Source organism: Cyclopterus lumpus, chromosome 9 (assembly GCF_009769545.1).
Source record: "Cyclopterus lumpus isolate fCycLum1 chromosome 9, fCycLum1.pri, whole genome shotgun sequence".
Taxonomy (NCBI): Eukaryota; Metazoa; Chordata; class Actinopteri; order Perciformes; family Cyclopteridae; genus Cyclopterus; species Cyclopterus lumpus.
In genome coordinates, this window is record NC_046974.1 from 10128963 (window position 1) to 10151994 (window position 23032).

The 23032-nt window shown below is 41.9% G+C and overlaps 2 protein-coding genes across 2 annotated transcripts; both read right to left on the bottom strand.

Moving 5' to 3' along the window:
* Positions 1–966: 966 nt before the first annotated feature.
* On the bottom strand, positions 967–3905 carry rnf181 (ring finger protein 181). Its single transcript, XM_034542638.1, has 6 exons — positions 3801–3905; positions 3117–3244; positions 2897–3033; positions 2600–2715; positions 2415–2489; positions 967–2310 (listed from the first exon to the last, which is right to left on the bottom strand). The coding sequence occupies exons 2-6, from the start codon at positions 3200–3202 to the stop codon at positions 2251–2253; spliced, it is 474 nt and encodes a 157-aa protein (XP_034398529.1). The 5' UTR covers positions 3203–3244; positions 3801–3905; the 3' UTR covers positions 967–2250.
* A 351-nt stretch (positions 3906–4256) lies between these two features.
* Positions 4257–23021, bottom strand: LOC117736697 (paxillin-like). The gene is made up of 11 exons (XM_034542202.1): positions 22860–23021; positions 12550–12758; positions 12117–12202; positions 11880–12019; positions 11621–11804; positions 10738–10852; positions 7256–7417; positions 6998–7171; positions 6833–6914; positions 6553–6701; positions 4257–6431 (listed from the first exon to the last, which is right to left on the bottom strand). The coding sequence occupies exons 1-11, from the start codon at positions 22870–22872 to the stop codon at positions 6165–6167; spliced, it is 1581 nt and encodes a 526-aa protein (XP_034398093.1). The 5' UTR covers positions 22873–23021; the 3' UTR covers positions 4257–6164.
* Positions 23022–23032: the final 11 nt, after the last annotated feature.

The window sequence follows — 23032 nt, forward strand, 5'->3', positions numbered from 1 at the left end:
AATGTATGAAATAATTTAATTGGCCGCACGGCCCATGTTTGTTATATAGTATAAAAAAGGTCAATGTATATTATGTCATAAAAATAAAGAAAGTCAAAGTATAGTATTTCATAAGTCATAGTATAGACACACACTGGGAAGCATGCACAGCCACGACCGATTGTATGATCCTCCTGGTGGAGATGATAATAATAAATGTGAGTCTTGCCTGCACTCTGATTTGATAGCCTTGGAAAGCATATGGGAGTTTTGAGAATAGATGTCAGGCTCTATGGAATATGTTGTTCACAAGAGTTAACCGAGAGGTGAATATGATGCTTGTAGAACTTGTCATAAACTTCATGGTGTCACAATGGGGTCTGTGCAGTGTTACAAACAGACGGTACCAAACTGTCTTCAAGTGATATTTACAATTTAGATATAGCTTATCACCAGACACTGCTCAAACTAAAGCTGACCTATGCCACCCAATGTAGGTCACACTCAGCAGCAGGTGTATGAATTGATGAGTTTCAGCCTTATCCCACGCACTCCTGCAACAGCAACACGGAAACAATGTCAATAAAAATGTTTAAAACAAATCAACACAGATGATTTAGTTTCCTTTAATTCATTCTGTAAATATGTATGCTTTGTCTATCATTTAGGTATATATATATATATATACATATATACTGCTGGTTAGAAATCCCACCTAAGTTGGGTTTGTGACGGTCCCGGTCTAATCACCATGTATGCTTGTGTCCCTAGAGAGCAGATTACCTGATGCAGAGCACCTGGTCCGAGAACAGGGAGGGCATAAAAGCCTTGAGCGCTCGTGTTGCTGGCCGCAGGTTTTCTCTCCGTCATAGGTGGAGTGGGCCCAGAACGCTGCTGCCTGTTACTTTGGTTTTGCTGACAACACCTACACTCCATTACACACGCATTCACGTTGACACTACTGATGTTACTGACTGCCACATTCCATAACGTTAACTATTTCTTTATTAAGTTTAAATAAACACTTTACGTTACAATCAGCTGTTGTGTCTTCACCGTATTTGTCATAGCCTAGGAGCCAGGTTGTGACAGGTTAAATATAGTGTGTTACCACATGCACAAATAGAAAACATGGGTGTTTCCCAGATTATTGCTGTCATATAGAAATGGTATAAATCTACATGTAATGTAGAAGCATCGAAACCAATCCGGACCAAACTGGTTTTGTTAATAATTGTTCCTCTATCTTGGCCAGAAGAGAGGAGTTGCCTCCTCAAACTTCACGGGACAAGTTAAAGGGGAACCAAACAATTTGACACAAAAAAGATCAGTTGACTCAGCCAGGGAAAATAGTTGTATAATATCTTCTGTGGCTCGAGAAGAGTGTGTTCAGTTTGTACCGTGGCTTGAAGACAACACATTTACTGAAAGCCTGTGTGACATGGCGCTTGTAAGTTGTGGGGATTTACCTGACCGGGATGGTCTGACATTAAATGCAGAATATACATGTATACTATTCATATTGGATTGCTGGAGTGCACTTTCAAAATGTAATTCTCTCAAATTGTATACATTATTTTTGTTGAAAAACAAAAAGAGTCAGTGAAATATATTCCTGCATTTAAATAAATCATATTAATTTGACAGATTCAGTTGAACAGAATTTTTTTTTGCGTGATAAAAGCTTATATATTTAAATCAAAAGGGAATAAAAACAGAAATGCTTCAGGGCCGCATACTTGTTTTAAAATACTTTCATCCTAACTACATAGAAAACAACATTTATCCAACTGAAATATGAACATGTTCAATAATCGTGTTGCTAAGCTGCATTCATGCCATGTCAAATGAATGGAAAGAGCAGGAATATTGTCAGTTACCCGAACAGGAGCGGTCACACTTTTGTCTAAGATGGTTACCCCAATTGCTAGCCTAGCGGTCAAAGCAAATTTGTTTTTGTTTTTTTAGAATTGTGTTACATATTTTTAATCGTATCTACTGTTTAGATAAATCTGTCAGTGACGGTGGCTTTGCTGCTTGTAGTTCTGTTGTTCTTTTTGCCCAATGGTAGATAGTAAAAATGTAATTTATATTTCTGACTCAACTACAGATATGAGGACGACATGATTTTTTTCCCCATCTGCATGCTTGAAATTACATTTGGCACGAAATGGCATGAATGCAGCATTATGCATTTCCTGAAACTTTAACTTTTCTTATAATTTTCTATAAAATGTCACTGCCACACACGTGCACCACAGCACAGTTAGGTCATGTGTACATGCTTCCATGTAGGTCTTCCAGCCTGTGCTCCCTCTGTTTTCTTCTCTCCTACAGGACAGAGAACAATATTCAGACGGGGACTGATGCTGTATTTAAGCACAGCTCAAAGATGAGGCTCATTTGTACCGTCCAACGCATATTTACACACTCACCTTGTCTTTTTTAAAGTCCTCATACTCTGGATTGTCAGTTGGCAATTCAAGCCGGCACAGCGGACAGGAGTTGGTCTATGAATGAAAACATGCAAAAGATTCAAAGGGAATTTTAAGCAGCCACTCAAACGTTTCCATAACATGTCCGATGTGAAATTTAATTCTGATACACTCGTCAGCTTTACCTTGCCCAACCAGGGCAGTATACATCCCGAGTGGAAAAGATGTTTGCAAGGCATTTCTCGAACTGTCTCTTGTTCCTCAAACTCCAGCAAACACACAGGACACTTGAGACATGTATCTGTATGATAAAAAAAAACAAAATCACAATTAAAACCCTCCCTACTTTCTCTGAGCCTGTCTGAAAGCATGATCTCTCAATCTGCCATCATACATTTATTTCTTCGCATTCATTTAATATCAGTGAAATATGACTGATACAATGTAAAACAATAAATTATACTAAGGCAATTTTCTGTCACCAGCTTGCTCTGGAGAAATGATGACAACAGTAAGGGTCTGCACAGCAGTTTTGGCAGCTGGAGGAGGAAGACGCTGGTCCCAGTCGGACAAGTCGAACGCCGCCGAGTCAATTAAGTCCAAGCCCTGCATCAAAGACCTATACACAAAGACAATCACAACGCTGAACACTAGTAATCAATGTAAAGCATTACAAGGCGTCTGAAGTGTGTTTATAATCACCTGGCCAATTCAAGTAGTGCATTCTGACGATACTGTTCCTCTGGGTTGGTGGGCTCACAGTTGTGTTCATCAAAGTAGGAGGCCATAGCTGTACGGCCAATGTTTGAGTCCACTTTGCATTAAGATCCCTGAAATACATATAAATGGTGAAGGTCAGCTACATAAAAATAAAAATAAACATTTAATCCACGGCTAATATTAAAAAAAATACACCTGGGGGATTTGGCATGACCTTTTAAGTGATGAGTAACTCCTGGACAGGGACACCACAGCTGGAGGCCAAACTGGTTTTACAATCAGTATGAAATCCATTGACAAAATGTGACCCAATATGATATGTAACTACCGCTACTTACTAAAGGGCGCTGATTTACAACTGAATGAAATGCTTCAATTAAACCGCCAGGACAGATTCTTTAATTCATCAAAAACAAACGACAAACAATGGCATTCATTGACAAAAAAAGTTTAACTCAAAATGTTACAACAAGGACACATAGTTGCATGTTGGTTAAAGGTATTTAATGAGTTTGGTATACTTAGAACAGAGGCACGGCTACAGATACAGTCTGACGCCAGCAAGACCTTAACATTTCTTAAACTTGTACAAATACACATTCCGAACTGTAGAAAATAATACATTAACACAATATTTGCCACACTTAAAAAATTAGCTTGACTTACCTGAAATGTTAGCAAAAATAAACATGTCATTCTGCCTGGTATGACGAAACAAACCACCTGATACTCGCGTCCAATCACAGTACGGAATGGCTCCCGTCTTCTTCTTCTTTACGCTTTGTGGCGTTTGGCAAACAAACGCGTTGCTTTACCCCCACCACCTGGTCCGGGGCGGGAACTGCCTCTCTAACGTTATATAAAGTATGTTTTTCTCAATCAAAACATCTTGTTTGTTTACTATCTAAATTACGTTTTTTCTTTTTTTTTTCAATGTTGGGGTAGTATTCTACATGTCTCTATTGCTCATGAATTCAAAATAATCTCTTTACTCCTCTTGTGTAATCTTTATGAAGGAGGTATTGTACAGTTGGACTGTTTGTGTTACTTGGTGTTTCCTTGAGTGCAAGTGTCAAATGTACGCATCAAATGAAAAAATATCACAAACGAAGCACTTGTATATTATTTAATAACAAAACTGAATTTATTTGCTTAATCAGACTAGATGCGAGGAATATCACTATTCGTTAGGACTGACATTCAGAGTGTAGGGAACAAAAAGACGAAAAGACACAAACACAACTAAAAAAAGGTATGGCTTTGGTTAAATAAAACTCTACTAAATTGATTTGAAAAGACAACTGTTACATGATATCTTAAATAGAGTGAGAAAAAATGTAAGGCTCTAGAATTCCCTGAAAAAGACAAAAGGCCCGATATATCTGCTGCATGTCATGATCCCATGTCGAGACCCAACCTGGTGGTCATCCAGTAGATGCTACTCAGGCGCTGAGGGAAACGAGTCATCAACTGACCACCAGGTTCTCACTTTTACAGCCATCATTTTTCAGTGGACTCATATATGAAAACAGAACTGCGGCCTATTGACCTGTTATCAGTATTTTGCTTAATTTGCCAGTGTTATTAGACATGGTACTGATACAATGGCACAAACAGACAGCTTTTTACATCAGAAAAACACGCTGATGCTGAAATACAAATTTGTTAATCCACAGTTGCAGTCATTGGAATATCACAGGCACATTTTCTCATTTCAAAATAGTGAACATTCATCAGCTTCTCAATACAGTAATGATACCAAACATATCACAATATCTTTGCTATGCCTCCTCACCAGCCCTCTTCTTTGAATGAGTGGTCATTAAACACATGTACATGCTAAGCATGCCAGCGTTTTGCTTACATTGTAGCTGCATTTGATATTTACAAAAAACTTGTCAGGATGTACCTAGAAATACTAATGGTAGTTTAAGAGATGCACAATATACTCCCAATATCTTTGTGTGATTCTGCTTCACTGTAAGAGACAAAAATATGATTTCAGGTGTTTTTCTCTTTTCTTCTGTGAAAATACAAGGAATGATTTGGCAGCACAAATACGTAAAGTTTGTTCAAACATTTGTGACCAAGAGAGAATACCGCAGCTACTGGTGGATGACTTACATACTGAACTTCGTCATTGACAAGCACTGTGAAAATATTCATCCATGCATAGTTTGCCTTTGGCAAAAAGAAAAAGAAAAGGTGTGGTTTGTCACTCTGATTTTAGAAACTGTAAAATTGATTCACTCAGTTCAAAATCATCTTTGTGACATTCTAGTATCAACACCATTTTTATACACAAGTGTTTTCTTGAAAGGGTAAAGACACTAGATTTTTCACACATACAAGATAATTCTAAATGCTGATGCAGCCCATTTCCAGCCAATGCTACAGTGATATTATGGATTAATCCATCTGCTCTTTCCAACTTTACACCATGTGGGGAATAAGCTTTGTACCCTCCTCTGTTGCAACAGTTTATGTTTCTTATGGTTTCTAAAATGACACGCTCAACCAGTGAGCAACATGTCAAACATGCCTAGTATTTCATGAATTTCTACAGTGTTCAGTAAAATTAACAATCTAACAAGATTAAAAACTAAGAATATTTGAAAACAGAGAAAATAACAGCTCTTTGCCTGTTGAAAATATCCAACACATTTCTTGGGATTAAGAAAAAAAACATAGTCTTGTATATATATCAGTGTTGAGTTGAAAAAGACCTTGTGATGTCACCTTTTGAGTATATTTGCATCACACCGTGGCCTACTGACCAACCCAAAACCTACTGTATAAGAGCCTCAATGCAAAATGCATAGCTGGCATTCTGAAAATAGGGGACAAGAGACTGTATGCAGCTCCAATCACATGCACATACTTAATTCATACACACTTCCAATGTTTCTATCAGAATACAGACAGCCCTCTTTGATACAAACACAATGAATCCCATCCCCACCCTACCTGTGCTAAAGATGCTTTAGACACTGATCTTAGCCCTGATCCATAGCTGCTCTCCCTAACTCCCTAACTGAACAGCTTGACAAAGCAGCCATGGCAGTACGGTTTGTCGTTTTGTTCTTTAAAGGTGCCTTTGTTGAGCTGTTTCAGGCAGAAGGCACAGACAAAGTGCTCCGGGTGAAACTTCTTGGACATGGCTGTGATACAGCGTCCCGTAATGGGTTTCTGACAGCCGGAGCAGAGGGAGCCACGGTGCTCGTGGTAGTGCACTTCACAGTAAGGCTGGCCATCATGCTCAAAGAAACTTCCATTCACAAACGGGGTGAAGCACTCCTGTTAACAAAAACAAGAGAGGACAGAGGAAAGATGCGGTTATTCTAGAGCTATTATTTGTTTAACAATATCCAGCCTTGCTCAGGTACATAAAATAACACTAGAATGACAAGATACACACCCTGCAGACAAAACACTCCGGATGCCAAAGGCTGTTCAGCGCTGAGATGTAGTTCTCCAAAATGGCTCTGGCACAGCCGCCACATTTTGGTGCAAACATGTCAAAGTAATCCTTCCTGCAAAAGGCTTTCCCATCCTTTTCATGAAAGCCTTCATAGAAATAACAAACAGATGTTATTCAATTACAACTGAAATGCAAAGGGAACTATTATTTGTGCTACTGTGAGAGGACTGTAGATATAAAAGATAAAGTAAGAATTCAATACAACAAATCACAATACCTTCTGGGCCAAAGAAAGATCCACACTGAGCACAGAAGAAGTGTTCAGGATGCCATGTCCTATCCAGCGCCGTCACAACTTTCTAAACAGACATGACAACATGTGCTATTGGCTGACTGTAATCTACAACAGACATGACCACATGTGCAAACAGCAGTCACTTACATCCAGGATGGGCCCGTTGCAGTAGTGGCACCGCGGGGAGAACAAGTTGTGGTAATCTGTCTCACAGTACGGTTGTCCTTCTCGCTCAAAGAAGTTCCTGGAGCCTATCTCCTCTTGACAGTGTGTGCACACAAAGTGTTCAGGGTGCCACGTGCGGCCCATGGCAGTCACCACCTAGACAAACAGACAAGTGGATTGTACATTAAGGACATTGTAAACTTATATTACATTTATATATCCTTTAAAAAAGTATCTCACCTGTCCCACAATTGGCTTACAACAGGCTCCGCAAACTCCTTTAGCTACTGTCTGTACACCCAGTTTGTTGAGGTCAGACTGCAGGCTACCAAGCATGTTGTCCAGCTTGTTGACCTGTGTCGGCGCCCCACCAGGAACGCCACCCTTCCCTTGGGCCATAATCTGAAATTATTTAATTATCAAATTAATTTTGTGTTCAAGATGTGCCCGATAAAACACATTTAAGTAAATTAAGTTTTACATTACAAAGATTAAAACATGTGAAGCTGTGAAAAACAAGAAGGGATAAGAGACAGGGGTTCATGCCTGCATTGGAGGGAAGATTGGGTCATACTCTGTTTGGCAGCCTACTGACACCAGGACTTTTGGTGGTATCACTGGCTCCACTGGTGGAGGGCGGTTTGGCGTTTTAAGAACAGGAGGGGGCTCTGGTTTGGGGGTAGGAGATTCCTGAATTGGGGCTGGTGGTGGTGTGGCTTTTAAAATCTGTCGGGGTGGAGGGGGAACTCGTTGCAAGATGTGGGGAAATCGTGGAGGGGGGGAGGGAGGGGGAGGGGGAGGTGGAGGTGGAGGGAGAGGTGGCGGTGTAGGGATAGGGGGGTGCTGTACTGGGAGTAGTCGCTTAAGTTCCTCTATAATAGGAGGGCGACGAAGGGCGGGGGGAGAGAGAGGCGGGATCACCTTCCTCTCAGAGACAGGCGACTCTGTGGGAATTATGATCTAAACAAAGAGGAGAGAGAAACAGAGAGAAGGGAAGGAACACAGAGAGCAAAGTGTGTAGAAAACTAAAGGTGAATTAATTGGGAATATAAATATTTGGGAAAACTTTTGAGCACACTGAAGCCAACCTTGTCGACCTCACTGCCGGCCCCATCGGGACGGAAACGCTGGGGTTTGCATGTGACGATAACACCCTCGGTCAGCCAATCATCAGACTGTTTACGCCGCCGCTCTGAGCGGCCAATCCCAAACTTGCCCTGAAGCTCCTCTATGAGGCGGTCCTGAGAAGTGTTCTTGTTTACAATGACGGGTCCCATCTTTCTGCGCAGGTGACCATCTCGGAACATGGGGTGCACGTTAGGAGTCTCCTTAGTCCGCCTAATCACTGATTTTATCTAAGAGGGAATGGTGAGCATCTCATCAAACGTCCACACCAAACATAACCCAGCTGAAGCAGTTACAGCAGAGCTCTGAGGCAGCAGGTGAGTCACACAAATTCTGATTTGAAAAAAATCCATGACAGGCCAGGATGCTGTGGTCAGTGGGCTCAGAGTCACACGTCATGCACTTCTTGCATGCTTATGTCAGGTGCCTTCAAAATTCAAAAACCCTACTCATGAATGTTCCTCACAGCCTTCCTCGTCTCTCAACAACCACACCAACTTCACACTGCACATGGCATTAGGGTCCTTCACACAAAACTGGTGCAACAGGTAAGGAAGATGATATGAGTCATGCTCAGTACTGGTACTGCCAATCAGTCAGTGCATTGTCAAAGCAAAATCTCTTGATTACAAAGAGCATCTCTATTTTTAAGCTACCTTCTATTCCACTAGCTTCTGTCTGATGATGCATTTAAAAATACTTTTTCATCTTTATTTTTTTTCTTCATCATAATGATGCCATCTATAAAAGGTAAAGAAAACAACAGCAATAAAGTAAATACCGAAAACCGGCTTAGTTTTATGTGACCAATAATCTACATTAAAAATGTATTTTATATTAAAATAATATAAAATACAGAAAAGCAGAAAACCTTTCATACTGTTCATTCATCAATTATTTGACTAATTCTTTCAGCCCTACTTGATCGTGCTAAAGAAGATTTGAGAGATGATATTGAATGCTAACAAAACATCCCTGTTTTATTGGTCTTAAAATGACAAAGTGCGAAAGATATACTAGTGAGCAAACTAGCAGATTAATATTTGGTATCAGGTTTTAATTTTTCATAAAGAAATATGAGAAACCCTCTAAGCAGAGGCTATCTAGTGTGGAAGCATCGGTCTCTGGAGCAAGATCAAAACAATGTGAGCAAAACAAGCCCATGTTGTGTCAAGCAAGAGGGGGGATGCATACATGTCCGGAAGCAGAGACTCGGTCTATATTGGGAGTCTGCAGCAGGGGCAGGTCCAGGGCAACGTCAGGGGTCCCGGGGCATGAAGACGGGGTCATGGACTCATCCATCCAGCTGGCCTCTGTCAGCGGGGTCATGCTGCCATCTGTGTACGGCCTCTCGGTGTAAGGCGTCATTGTGCCATCCATTCCATCATGGAAGGACATTGACAGCTCCTCATCAGCCCAGTCCAGATCTCCATTCCCATCAGTCCCTCCGTCCATCGAGTCGTCTGTGATGGTGTTGGTGGCGCTGGTGAAAGTGTCAGGCTGCACACTGTTTCTGTCCATAGGCAGGATGAGCTCCTCGTGCATGTCCTGCATTCCTCTGCCTAAACACTCTGACTCCATCTTCAGCTGTAGTTCCTCCAGATGTGCTGCTGAGTGATTCTGTGCAAAACTCATTGCCAGCAGCTTGTTTAGTGCCTCCTCCAAGGAGGGCTCCACCATGGGGGGTTGCTGTGCAGTGAAGGGGCTGCCTCTCTGGGGTGCGGGTGCCGACTCCAACAGCTGTCTGCTGGTGCTAGTGAAGGCCAGTGGAGAGGGGACCAGCAATGGAGAGACTGGAGATGGCGAGGATGTTTTTAAAGAAACATGCGCAGAATGTGGAGATATAGAGAGAGCAGCAGGGATGGGCGAAGGAGTCTTTGGAGCAGAGAGAGGTGGGGTAAGGTTTTTAAAAGGAGGTGGAGAAGAGAAATTCAAAACAAGGTTTTGAAAAGAAGTAGCTCCCCTGCTCATTGTCTCAGGAGTACAAGGGAATTTACCAATAGTATTTGAGGGTGAAACTAGCTCTACAGATGGACTAGAGGACTTGGAGGACTTGTAGTCCAGGACAGTGTTAACTGACGTTAGTGAAGGGGTGGTGGCGGTATTGGAAGGACTTGGGCTATTTCTCATAAGGTTGGAGTTAGAGGAAGCAGCTTGAGAAAGGACAAGCAGAGACCTGGTTTGAGACGACAGCATGGTGGCAGAGACATCTATGTCCATGTCTAGGTCACTGGCTGCAGAAAGTGAGGATACAGGACTGTGTGGACAGAGACCGTTTGCATGGGTCATTGACATGCCACCATCTCCTCCATCCTCATCTATGTGCAGCTCTAGACCAGCAGGCAAAGAGAACAGAGGAGAGGCACAGAGAGGAACTTGGGACGGACTAAGGAAAGGAGAAGCCACTGGGGTGATGGAGGTAGAGGCTGGAGGATGAGGACAGCTGGAAGATGCTCCTGCTGGGTCCAGCAGAAAGCCCAAAGAACTGGGCTGAAGGACATAGAAGCATAAGCAAGATAAGAGGAAGAGGACAGAGAAATGAACAGAAATGTGTGTTTGTTGAAGCCTTTCCAGTCGTCACTCGTGCTGCTCTGTACCTTGAAGTCAGACAAAGAGGCCATCAGCTCGTCTAGCTCTCTTGTGGCACAGGAAGCGGAAATTCTGGCTTGCTGCTGAGAGGGTGTGTCCAAATCACTGTGGCGAGCAGAGGAGCTGGAAAATACAAATTATAATATGATTTGCAATTACATGCAAACATTGAACTGCAAACCTAGATAAATGGTCTTAAGCAGTTTAAACTGCCATATTTATTATCATTGTAGAAGATGAAACTAAAGGCAGACAAAAGGACAATGGCCCAGCAGCACTGTGTCCAGACAGGGATCACTTCATACACTGATAAGTTCCTCTGTGTGGAAGTCTAATTCATAAAAACACTTGTCTATGAAATCCTCTATTACATGCTTAGAAATCATGACAAATTGATCATAGATTAATGCAAACACAGCCGCAGATGTAGGCAAAAACAACAGCATGCTAATCAAGTTTACATTATTGAACCAATTAAAACTAGTTGGTAAGAATGCAACGTTACGTAAAGTCATCCTAACTGAATGTGCTACCATGTGACGGGACAAATTTTCCACAACATTTCCACAACACATAACCGAAAGCAGCCCGTTCAAAATACTCTTGTATATAAACTACCATTTGAATGTTAATATGATCTTAAACATAAATTGTCCTTTTCAGATAGCAATGTTATCTGTCTTGGGGAGCTCTAATTGATAGAGTAGCAGTTCATTATAGGAGAATGTGGCCTATTGCAAGCGGAGGGTGTTGGGGCTCTAATGATGGGATGCACTGTTCAAGCTATTTCTCTGCCAATACAGATTCTAAAACCTCAACTCAAGGTATCTGCTGATATAGTGCTTTTCACCCTGTCTTAAAGTGTGGCAGCGGGACACAGATATAAAGCACCTGGGTGAAGGCACTGAACCCTCCAGCTCATCCAGCAGACTCTCCACGGTGGGTCGGGCCTCTTCCAGTCTCGTTCCATTCCTCTTGGGTTTCTCCTGAGGGGGAGGGCTCCCCATGATGTCAGGGGAGCTGCCGTTCTCGTAGTGGGTGATGCTGCAGGATGGTAAAGGTGGAGCTGCCTCCTCTGTGGACACACAACAGTACAACTAAATGTGCTCACCACAAACAGAACTGATATAGCTGAGGGCTTTGAATGTACCTGTAGTGGGGAATGAAGGGGAGCTCTGTTGCACTGCGTTGAGTTCCAGCAGCAGTCTATCAAGCTCTGAGAGGTTACTGCCCATGGCAGAGGTCATGGCTGCTGTTGACGTGTCTACTGGCTTCTGTTTGTTTGGAAAACTGAAGAGGAGACAGACAGGGAGAACTGCTAATAGTAACTACAGGTTAAAGGAAATAACAATGAAACATACAACATTTCAAGCGTGTGACAGGATACCTGTAGACATGGTCCTCTTCAATGTGAGACAATGGAGAGCTGCTACTGTCCCTGGACCATGCGCTCTTCTGGGCTAAACCTAATGACTGCAGAGGACACATAAGTGAGACATACAGAGAAAACCTGAGCAGAATTTCCACTTGGCTTTCGATTTGACATTCATCTGGACCCAGTTACCCGTGCAGGACTGATTTCCCTCTCTTATTTCTTTTCTGATGAGTTTGACATCAGAGATTGTGATGACAAGCATACAAACATGGTACTTAATCAAATCTTCTTTCTACATCTTTCGATAACAAATGTAATTAATGTGTGCCGTGTCACTTCCTTGTACTTTGCTTTTTAAGCACTTTATGGCAAACCTGTTTGCGCAATGGTTTCATGGAGAAACATTAGCTCATGACTTGTGCATGGTCACACTACAGCGACATACCTGCTGAGAGGAGTGGTGGGAGTCTGGCTGATCTATCAGGGACCCGTTCAGAGCCTCGGCTGAGGGTGGAGGAGGGACTGGAGGTGGGACTGACACATCCTGATAGGTGTGTCCACCACTGGGGATGGAGTAGGGGGTCTCTTCAGGCAAGAACACAGGTCGCTTTGAGATGTGGGACGTAGTAGATTCCAGGTCCGCCAGTAACGCGTCTGAAAGAATTGATAGTTAAAGTGTTCAGCATTTTTGTTGCAGCATGCACACAAAAAAAGTGAATTAGTTACGCTGTTAAAATAAATAAATACAATCTTTATATTTCTTACTCTCATTTAAACAACAATCTTTATTATACTCAGACTCAGTAATGCCTTGTGTCATTGGAGCAAACGCACCAGAGACAAATTCCTGAACTGTTTTTGCAAAATGTTTTTCGACCTGCAACATGGTTGCACTGGAGACCAATTCATTCTTTTGTGGGTTGTTGGGTGCTCTGAGGCGACTACCGACTGTGGTGTCAGGCTGTAAACAGACAATGGCAGCGTATCTGAGTCTCTCATTCCAACACATCACCAAAAGTGCAGATCATTCAACAGAAAGGTTAAGCCCTGTGGTAAAAACAGCATGGCGCAGTATATCACCATGCCCAACTTCATACCTAAACCCATTGGGCCTTCATAAAAAATCCCTCTGAAATCCCCAACATACTTTTCTTGATCGGTCCACACTAAAAATACAATGAGAGCTAACCGTCTATGAACTTGATCATTACAGTATTTTATACTTCTGTTAGTTATGCATGTCTTTGATTAATCTGTGTTATGAGAATCAGTGTGAATTGAACAAGACAGACTGATAAGAACCAAGAAGCAGACAAACAGAAAGTGTTTCTGAATCCAGTTCAGGGTTGAGGGGCTACAGAGTTACCCTGCTGAGTGTTCACAGGAACGCAGGAGCAAAATAGACTCTTACATCAGACAATGCATCCATTCTCAGCCTGTCCAGAATAGACGCTGCATACTGTTACAATACAGAGGCTTGGAATGGTCTGTTTCAAGGAATTACCGCACTTGTAAACTCAAACATAAGAGAAGCAGGGTCAGAAACTGTCCAACTGACCACAAGGTCAGATGGCTAACCAGGCTTCTAAAATACTCTGTACATTTTAAATCTGTTCATGTATGAAAACCTTTATTTCCTGTCCTGACTAGGAATTATATTAAAAAGCGATACAAGTCTGCAAATACATTTTATATAATTGTTGATGTTTTGAAATCAAAATAAATAAAACACGAGTTTACTTGGGGGCATTTTTCTGTTAACTGAATCATCGTACTTCTCTAAATACTTCACAGCTCTTTCACACAAGGTTACATTAACCTTAATGTACGTCAGCAGAAAAGTTAATATTTTGTTCAAAGTAAAAGCTGAATGGTACAAAGAGACTTGGATCAAGTATAAATGTACAACACTGAATACTCGTAAGGCTTCCATATTCCCCTGTGAAAATTGCAGACACTGCCTTCATACCATCCGCAATCAAGTGACCATGAAAAACAAATAAACAATATATCTGAAAAATCAAGTCCCCGCTCCCTTTGGCTTGGAATACACAAGATAAGTTTGTCCTTCGTCTGTGTCAACATGAACAGATCTAACAACAAAGCCATCACAATGCATTCTTATAATGAAACAATAAACCAGTGCCTGTAATCCAAGAATACATATAATAAAAAGCCAGTATCTATACTCAGTATTATATGTGTGTTTGTGCGAATTGTGTGTGTGTGTGTGTGTGTGTGTGTGTGTGTGTGTGTGTGTGTGTGTGTGTGTGTGTGTGTGTGTGTGTGTGAAGCAGACAGAAGTACAGACAAAGATAGTGTGAGCAACAAGGAGTAAGTACATGTTGCCGGCCTAATGGAGAGAGGGGTTTGAGAGACAAAATTGGGTGACGGTATCCTTTCAATAATGGTATCCTTTCAGTGCGCCTTTATCTTAATAACTAACACTAATAAGTGCATCCTCACCCTCAAATCTGCACTTACAAATTAATATGATCTCTACAATTGTAACTTTACACGTCAGGCTTTGGTCTGTTATGTTAAATTGCATCCAAAAGCATGTGACTTTAAGTTTGAATGTTCAACTCAGTGTTCAAGGGGAGTGTGATAAACCGGAGACTCTCGCATGTCAGACTTCCATTATATTCTGCAACCAGTCTTCAGACCAAAAGCAGATCCAACCCAGAAGCCAAATGTTTAAGTCATGAAGTTTGACATAAACCGCATGAGAGCCCACGCCTATTTTAAGCAGTAAGCTCAGTGTGTCGCCCATGTCTGTGCAAATGTGCTGAAATATCATGACGAGCTCAAAATAATCTGCACCTGGTGCTGACATGCTGAACAAGGTCTTGCTGAAGTTGACTTTGTCACTCTTAAAACAAAGCCTCCACATAGAAAAATACCACAGCTGCTTTTGGAACAAAGGTGATTCATATAAAATACAGTGTAGGATTTAGATTTACATTGCTCTTGTAGCTTAGAAGATCTTAGAAGCTGTCATAAAAAATAAAAGCCTTTAAGAAAGACTAATTCTGGAAATGTATTCCTAGAAGGTCCGTTCTGGCGTTGACGAAGAGGACAGCCGTATTGCCTAAAGCCTTCCAAAAACACTTGTAGACAGAGCCAAGATTATGAGACTTAGACCATAAAAGTGCATGTGCACTCATTATGTATGTTCCAATACCTCTAGATTGTTAAATTGTGTTTTTGTTTGTAGAAAAATTAGACAGTCGAGTGAGTCGTCTATGTGTTGCTTTCAGTGCTTCATTCTGGGCGCCCCTGACTTGAATGCGGATTGGGAGTTGTCCTACACAAAGGGAATTTAAAGAACATTTAGATTGGAGCTGAAATTATTAGTCAATTAATAAATCAGTTGCTGAATAGAAAATGTATCTGCAACTATTTTAACAATCAACTAATTGTTGAGTAAAGTTTGAAGCAAAAATGCCCAAAACTATTTAGTTTTAACTATAGGATTTGCTGCTTTTCTTTGTTGTATGCGAGAGTAAACTTCAATTGTTTGGATTTCAGATTAATGGTACAAAACACTTGATTTCAAGGTGTTATGCTGGTTGAGAACATTTCAGAAATTTCCTTTTTTACCCCAACATTAAAAGGAAAAGAAAATGATCCACAGATAAAACAATAATACACATTATTGTTAGTTGCATAACTGATATGGATGGCACAGACGATTCTGCTATTTCTTTATCAGGATAAAGAAAGATTAAAACGGGCCATGAGGAAGGACCTGTAACAGTCGGGCCTGTTTACATTTAGCATCAGAAAAGTATAATTTCTAAATCCATAAGTCACAGCCCATATCCATTTGTAGCCTTCCACTGGGCAGCCTTCAATAAACACACACCGCTCCATTAAGTGCATCTATTGGCTATCATTTTAATGCAGGTCATAAAAGGATAAAAGATTGAAGATGCTACTGAAATCGTCTTGCTTCCCTAATTTCCCCTGAGGAGGGCAGCATTTAGTTTGGCATGAGGACGGACAACACGCCTTGGTCAGTCTCAAGACAAGTTTGGTCCATGAAGAGTTAGAAGCATTAAGAATGCAATAGTGCTCTGTAAGCCAAGTAACAGGCTAATCTTTTCCATTTCAGACAGTGGACAAAGTCCAATTCTGCTCTAACAGCATCCTGACTCAATAGCCCATTGTGCAAGGAAATAGCTCCATTGTGTGGAGGAAAAAAGCTGTCATCAAAAAGGATATGACAAGGACTAATAACACAAGATGAATTTCATCAAACGTCAGTCAACAATATAACAGTTGCTCACTCTGTCAGGGGAACAATCTGTGGTAACTAATATTCATTACGTTCACCAAACAACTCTCAAGTTATGTGGATACTGTACACATTCTTGTGAAAGTGGGTGCATGTACAGTCCTGCCTGTGCACATAACCCCCCCATCCACCCACCCAAGGCCCTGCCACAGTCCTGCAGTGTTTATCAGATGGGAACGAAGGTGCACGGGGAATTCCACACATTCCTCTGTCCGCTTCTGAGAAAAGAAAGCAATCAGGCGGGGACACGGGGAAGGTGGCTCTAGGGAGGGTACATACGGTTGCCCTCATCCTCGTCGTGAAGCATCATTTAACTTGCAACCTCTCTTATCTGGAAACACAATTATGCTTTGTGATACAATCTACTCAAGCAGAAACAACATTCCTACTAAACCTCAGGATTTTAGGTACGGAGCCTGTGAGGAATGTGCTTGAATACAAAATACCATTTGTCAGTCCAGAAAATTAAAATAATGTGTTGACAATTACAGGACCAGTTCCACTAACTACAGCATACTTTGAATTCCAGGATAAGGGAGATGTCAATGTTTTTACTACCCATTTCCCACAGAGCAAAGTGTACAGTGCAGGCAGGCGGACGGGCAGGCGGGCGGGCGGGCAGGCGGGTGGGGTGGGAGGGTGGGTGGGGGGGACCAGGGCTGTCTAATCTTTTCTATTAACATGTGGGCAACGGTGATAGCCCACCAGGGTCCACAGCTCACCTGTTTATAGACAGGGAGCAAAAGAGCAGGACTGGCCACAGCCCCATAGCGAAACCCTACCCCATCAGGCCAACCCGACACGATATTTATATCAAACAGGACAGACGGGGGCCAGGGAGAGGGGGGTGAAGGGGGAGATGCCAGTGAGACAGGCAGGGGAGGCTGGGTAGAAACCAGGAACAGACAAACTGAGGGAATGTGAGTGAAAGAGAGAATATCGACCAGCAGCAAACAGATTAAATGATGAACCAAGAGAGAAATATTCAAACAAATATTATGCCTTACAGCTGGCCACCGGTTTGTATTCTAGGACACACAGATTCATACAGACAAAGGATGAATGAGTGTAATAGCATACCCTCCGAAAGACAGAAGCATCTTAGGGTGATTACTTCAAAATAAACATACCCAAAAATACACTGCCAAGCAACCCCATATCCGAAAGATGACACGCCCCTTGAGAGAACGCTGGACCAAAATAAAAGCACTTCCCCACAGACCAGTAAATCAGATGACAGGGGAAAGTCTGAAGACTGACACCCAGTCACTGAGGACACATTCATACCCATGCATGTTTGGGGACCGTATGCCAGTGACACTGAGTCGGCTTTTGTGCCATACAAGAGTAATTGGGTAGATCGGGACCCTCAAAGAAAGGCCGTCTTGTCTCTCGTCTCTAAAACACTGACTGAAAACACCAAGCTGTGCTCCAAACTAGTCGCCTTCCTATAGAAGAGCAGAACATTAAACAGCCATCAGTTAAATCCTGATGGATTTAGTCAGTGGATAAATTATCGACCAATTTGCTGATTATTTTCTTGACTGTATTCGGTGACTTACCGGTACATTTCAGAAAATAGTAGAAAATGCTCAATACAATTTCCTGAAGCTAAAAACCCAAACAGTCTAAAAACCCAAATATATTACGTTTAATATCTTGGAAGACAAAGAAAACAGGCAAACATTCATATTTGAGATGCTGGCACCAGACAATGTTTTGTATGTTTACTTAAAAAATTACTAAAAAACGGTTAATCAGTTATGAAAATTAATTAATTTTATTCTCCTGATTTATCACTTCATTTCAACAGGGTAACGTTTCAATGTTTCTAAACAAAAGCTTAATAGATCCCTTTGTTAGTTAACTTAGTTAGAATATGATACCAACATGATGAGCAAGCATTTTGTTATTTGACATTTTATCAATACTTTGTGTTGCAAACACATGTCTCAGTTATCGATAAAGCATTGACGTCTAATACAAATCCCAGTAGCAAAACATGAGGAGAAAAGTGGAGTTTAATGGAATAATATTCAAACTGAATGAAGGCAGGATTTTTGTATTTGTAAAACAGAAGTGAGATATCCGGCCCTGCTCACAGACAAGAAGCTCCTCTGTATTTGAACATGCCCCTCCGTGTCCCCAGCTCCAGTAATGCTAGAAGAAACCAGCAGGGACTCAGATTCCTACTGCATTACCCATACCTGTCAGGAAAATAATCAGCACTGCTTTCTGAGTCAAGTTACAAGGCCAGGGAACAAGGAATACGTGGAAACAGCATGACAAGAGGCAAAGTCAGCATTTAATCGGGAAGACGCTGTTCTGGCCAGATCACACACTGAGGGCCCACAGCTGCCCACTCTACTAGAGTGTGCTGGCCTCTGCTCATTGTTTTTCTCCTCTGTTTCCTCAGGATGTGGGGCAGGGTATGTTGCCTAAGCGATGAGGTCAGCCATGCAGCTTCCCCAGACCCAGAACAGGATGGGTGTGGAGCTCGGCAACAAGACTGATTTACAGCCAGGAGCTTCCCATAGCCGAGCATGCGAGCCCACTGGTTAGGGGCGGTATGCACTAACCTTGCAGCTCTCATGGGGTGATGAAAGCTTGTCTGGTAACACTAACTCTGTGCTGCCGACACACTAGGACACAGAGAGCGCATAAGACCTTCTAAGATGTTTTGGTATGCTGTGCAAACGCTGTAAACATTTAAGACCACGCTGCTTCTACAACAGCCAACTTTTACTCCTGTCTGGAGAATAAGGGCTTCCTCTGCAAGGTGATCAACTGATAATATTACAGTCAATCTAACAAGACTGCTGTGTGTTTACAAATGTTTCAGCCCACATAGCCATCTCCTGTAAATTTCTGTGCAAAATACAGACTGAAGCCCACATTGCTTTGAAGCTTGTATGCATCTAAACAGTAAATAGTACCTGTGTTTCTTCATTGTGTTTGTACATTGGAAGGCTAATGCACACTATCTGTTTCCTCTAGTAAAGTTAAGTAAATAAAGATTAAGGCATGTTTGTCTTCAACAGTGCACATAACCGTACTTACATACAATACAATGGCGATTTCTGCATGTTAGCATTACAAAGTTAGCACGCCTGGCTCTTACTAGTTACGTTATTGTAAGAACGGTATCAACTCAAATATTTAACTAAAACTAGATTATGACACACTGCAAGACAGGGCTCTAATAGTGCATGATATTCATCAAATGACCACAGTCAACCTCTGGTTTTAGGGGCCCTTCAGAGTCTGAGGTCCTTGGCCACATGACCGTGTCAGTAATTCAGCCCTGGATTTTATTCATTTGGTAATCCGTGAACAGAGAGAATTTACAACCAAAAGGAAAGTCAATTATTCTAAAGTGTTATTCTCACTTTAGTAATCCCCCTCCAGCATAATGTGTGTCTGTGCTAATCCAATTGCTTCCCTGTCAGCCTGCAGACATGGAGCGCAGCCTCCACAGTCCAGTGAGGTCAGTCTGCCTGAATCTCACACAATCCTGAGGAATTCACAGAGAGCTGAGTTTAGCTTCATAGCACTCAAACATGAAACCCAGGAGCAGGACAAGCCAGAGGACAGCGTGTCATATATGGTCTAAGGGCCACATCTGGGTGAGGACTGGGACACATCAGTAACAAAAGTGAGGCAAGGCCTGGCTGCAACATGGGCTGGACTGTAAAAGACTAATCAGAGAAGACTTGTGGAAAACTCTGACTCAGAGGAACAGACTGGAAGAGGGCTCGCACTATGCTGAGGGAATTCCCTTCCTCGAATGTTAAGCAATGTGAGCAGATCAATATACACAGAATGAAAAAGATGGGTAGAGTGGAGTGTGATCAGGTTTCCAAACAACTCCATGCCGACCCGTCAGTCACCAATGAGCCTCAAGACAAGGACCCATGGGGGCTTGTTAGCAGAGGGGTGTGGGGGTGTGGGGAGGGGTTTACTGAAAGTACAGAAAACCAGATATTAAGGATGTACTAACATTTAACGTGGTTTGTTGTTGCATAATTAGGGAGGAAATGGGAGGGGACAAAAAAGTTTAAATCCTAAGAGTGGACAACTTAACGTCACGGTCGTGTGATCGTCAGGCTACCAGACCTCAAATCTCAAGAAGTTTTTGACAATCTATAAGTGTAATTACTACAGGGCCCATTTTAAGGACCGACTGAAACTGACAGCCCTCACTCTGGTGACAGCATGCACAGGGCTGAGAGTAGTGGTAGGAGGTGAGTCACGACCCAGAGAGTATTTGGCCTTGGACCCCGACACAGAGTGATGTTCGACATTCCTCAGCAGCCTCGCCCCCTCCATCAGCCTGCTGTTCACGCTGCTTCAGTGAGTATGCAGGCTCCCTCTCAACCAACAATCGGCTCTTTCAGTGGCCCTTCGGAGCTAGAGCATCGAATGTGCCCTGGAGGTATTCTCAGATCGGACCAAACTCAAAATGCGGCGCATCGTCTCTCCACTTACTAATTTGGGAGATCAGTACAATGGGAGTGTTGCTACAGATACCTACAAGAGGCTTAAGAAGGGGGTTTATTCTGAATTAGCAAAGTAAATATAGCAAACTGACCAGCTGGTAAAATCTACAACAACCAGAATTAGAAGTTCAGAGGTTCAATGCCAAAGGTCAAGGGCCGATGAACCAAAGAGGTGACTGGTAAGTGAGGTACAAAAAAACAGTTGTAGCTGATAGACGGCACGGAGCTACATATCATCAATGCTGGTATTGGATATATGGGCATATCAAATGCACGTATAGTGCTGAAAAGATTAGCTGATCGATTGACGACAAAATTATTTGCAACCAATTTTATAAGAAGAATGCCAAAAAATAAACTGGTTTCAGTCACTCAAATATGAGGGTTTGCTGCTTTTCTCAGAATATACTGCATCACTGGGAGTTAAATATCTTTTGAGTATTCAACCATTTGTCATGTTAAACAATCTATTAGAAAATGTCCTTTTGTGGGTTCACAATGTTTGAATTATATATTTTTTAATATTTTGACATTTATTTTGTAGACTAAACGTTTGTCGAGCAAAAAAATCCAACATGTTAATGAATAACGATAAATATAAATAAATATTCGCAGCCCCAATTTACAGTTCTCAGTAAATGACAATGCCATAAAAAACACATTGGAAATCATAGCAAATCTACCTGAATATCAGCAATAGGTAATGTAACGGGAACACTTCCACTTAGTAAATCTAGCTCGTTCCCACAACATTTTGTCAAATAACCAAAAATGATCAGAGTTCAGCTCCTATTCTAAAAACCTGACTATTGTGTAGTAATAATAATTCAGTCAGTAAATTTCTTACTAAAAGTTAATTTATGCTTGTATATCACAGGATTTAAAGGCAACTCTAAATGTTAATGTTTAATTAATCATAATACAGGTAATTGTGCAGCACGAGGGTTTTGAATCCCCATTATTAAAGGTATGTTTCTTCCATGTACACAGATAAATACCGGCCCAGCTAGACCAATCTAATATATAAAACCTGCCCTGTAGCAAAAAACAAGAGGATAACAGCACAGGGTCAGGGTCCTACCAACAATACCATACTGTTTCACCTCCTGGAGAAAGTGTTGACAGTACCTTTGACATAGTAAATATGATCTGAGGGTTATTTGGGGTGGTGTGTTTTTTCTCTCCTTTTAATTAAAAAAGGTACGGCTTGCACTAATCACACAACACATTTTTTACATCCAGTTCAATTTCATGTTTTTCTATTGTCCTAATCACATCTTTATCTCATGTATCAAGGATTTCCGTGTATTGCCATTTCACAAAAGGACAACAAACTAGATCACTAATGACTAACGGTCACTAATTACGTATTACTAGCAGTTCTGCTCCATCAGACAGGAGATACATTATAAGCCAGCCAAGCCCGGGTTGAGCTCACATTGTGCTGCACCGAGCAGTCTAAATGGGGAGGCCTGTTGACTTCACCACTTCAAAGCTGGAATGAATAGCCTGTGGGCAAAAGTTGAGGAGGTAATGTTGAAGCTCGGTGTCAAAATGTCAACCAAATATCTCCTCCCTCTGGCACACGTATTGAACAAAAAAGTAGTTTGTTTAAATGTGCAGGACAGCGTCTAATTATCAGACACATTAACGTTACTACTCCAGAGGGAGAGAGTTTTAAAAGGGGGTGGTAAAGGCTAACGATGCCCAGCCGCTAAGTTACTACGATGCTTTTATAAATCAAAGTGGGTCAAATGTGGAAAACATTCACTCAGCCGTTCTGCACTGCAACATTTTTTTGACCGAAACTAGGCAGCATTTTGCAGAGCCAGGTGACCCAGAAACTGTCTTTTCAACATAAAATCTCGTCGTCACGTTAAGTCCTCCACCGTGCGACCCGCTCTCACTGACGGCTGTGGAAAAACAGAGCGTCTTACAAACAACTTCATAACTTACCTAAGTCGTCCATAGTGGCTGCCTGGCTTCGGCCCGTCTCAGTTTTATGTTTGGTAGCTTCTCAACTTTACGAAGTCAGAGTTTCGCTCTCCAAACTTCCCCACTGTCTGCTGCCCTGGAAGTTGGTCAGGATAGCTCTCGTGAACGCGCTGCAATATGTGCATGTGTACTTT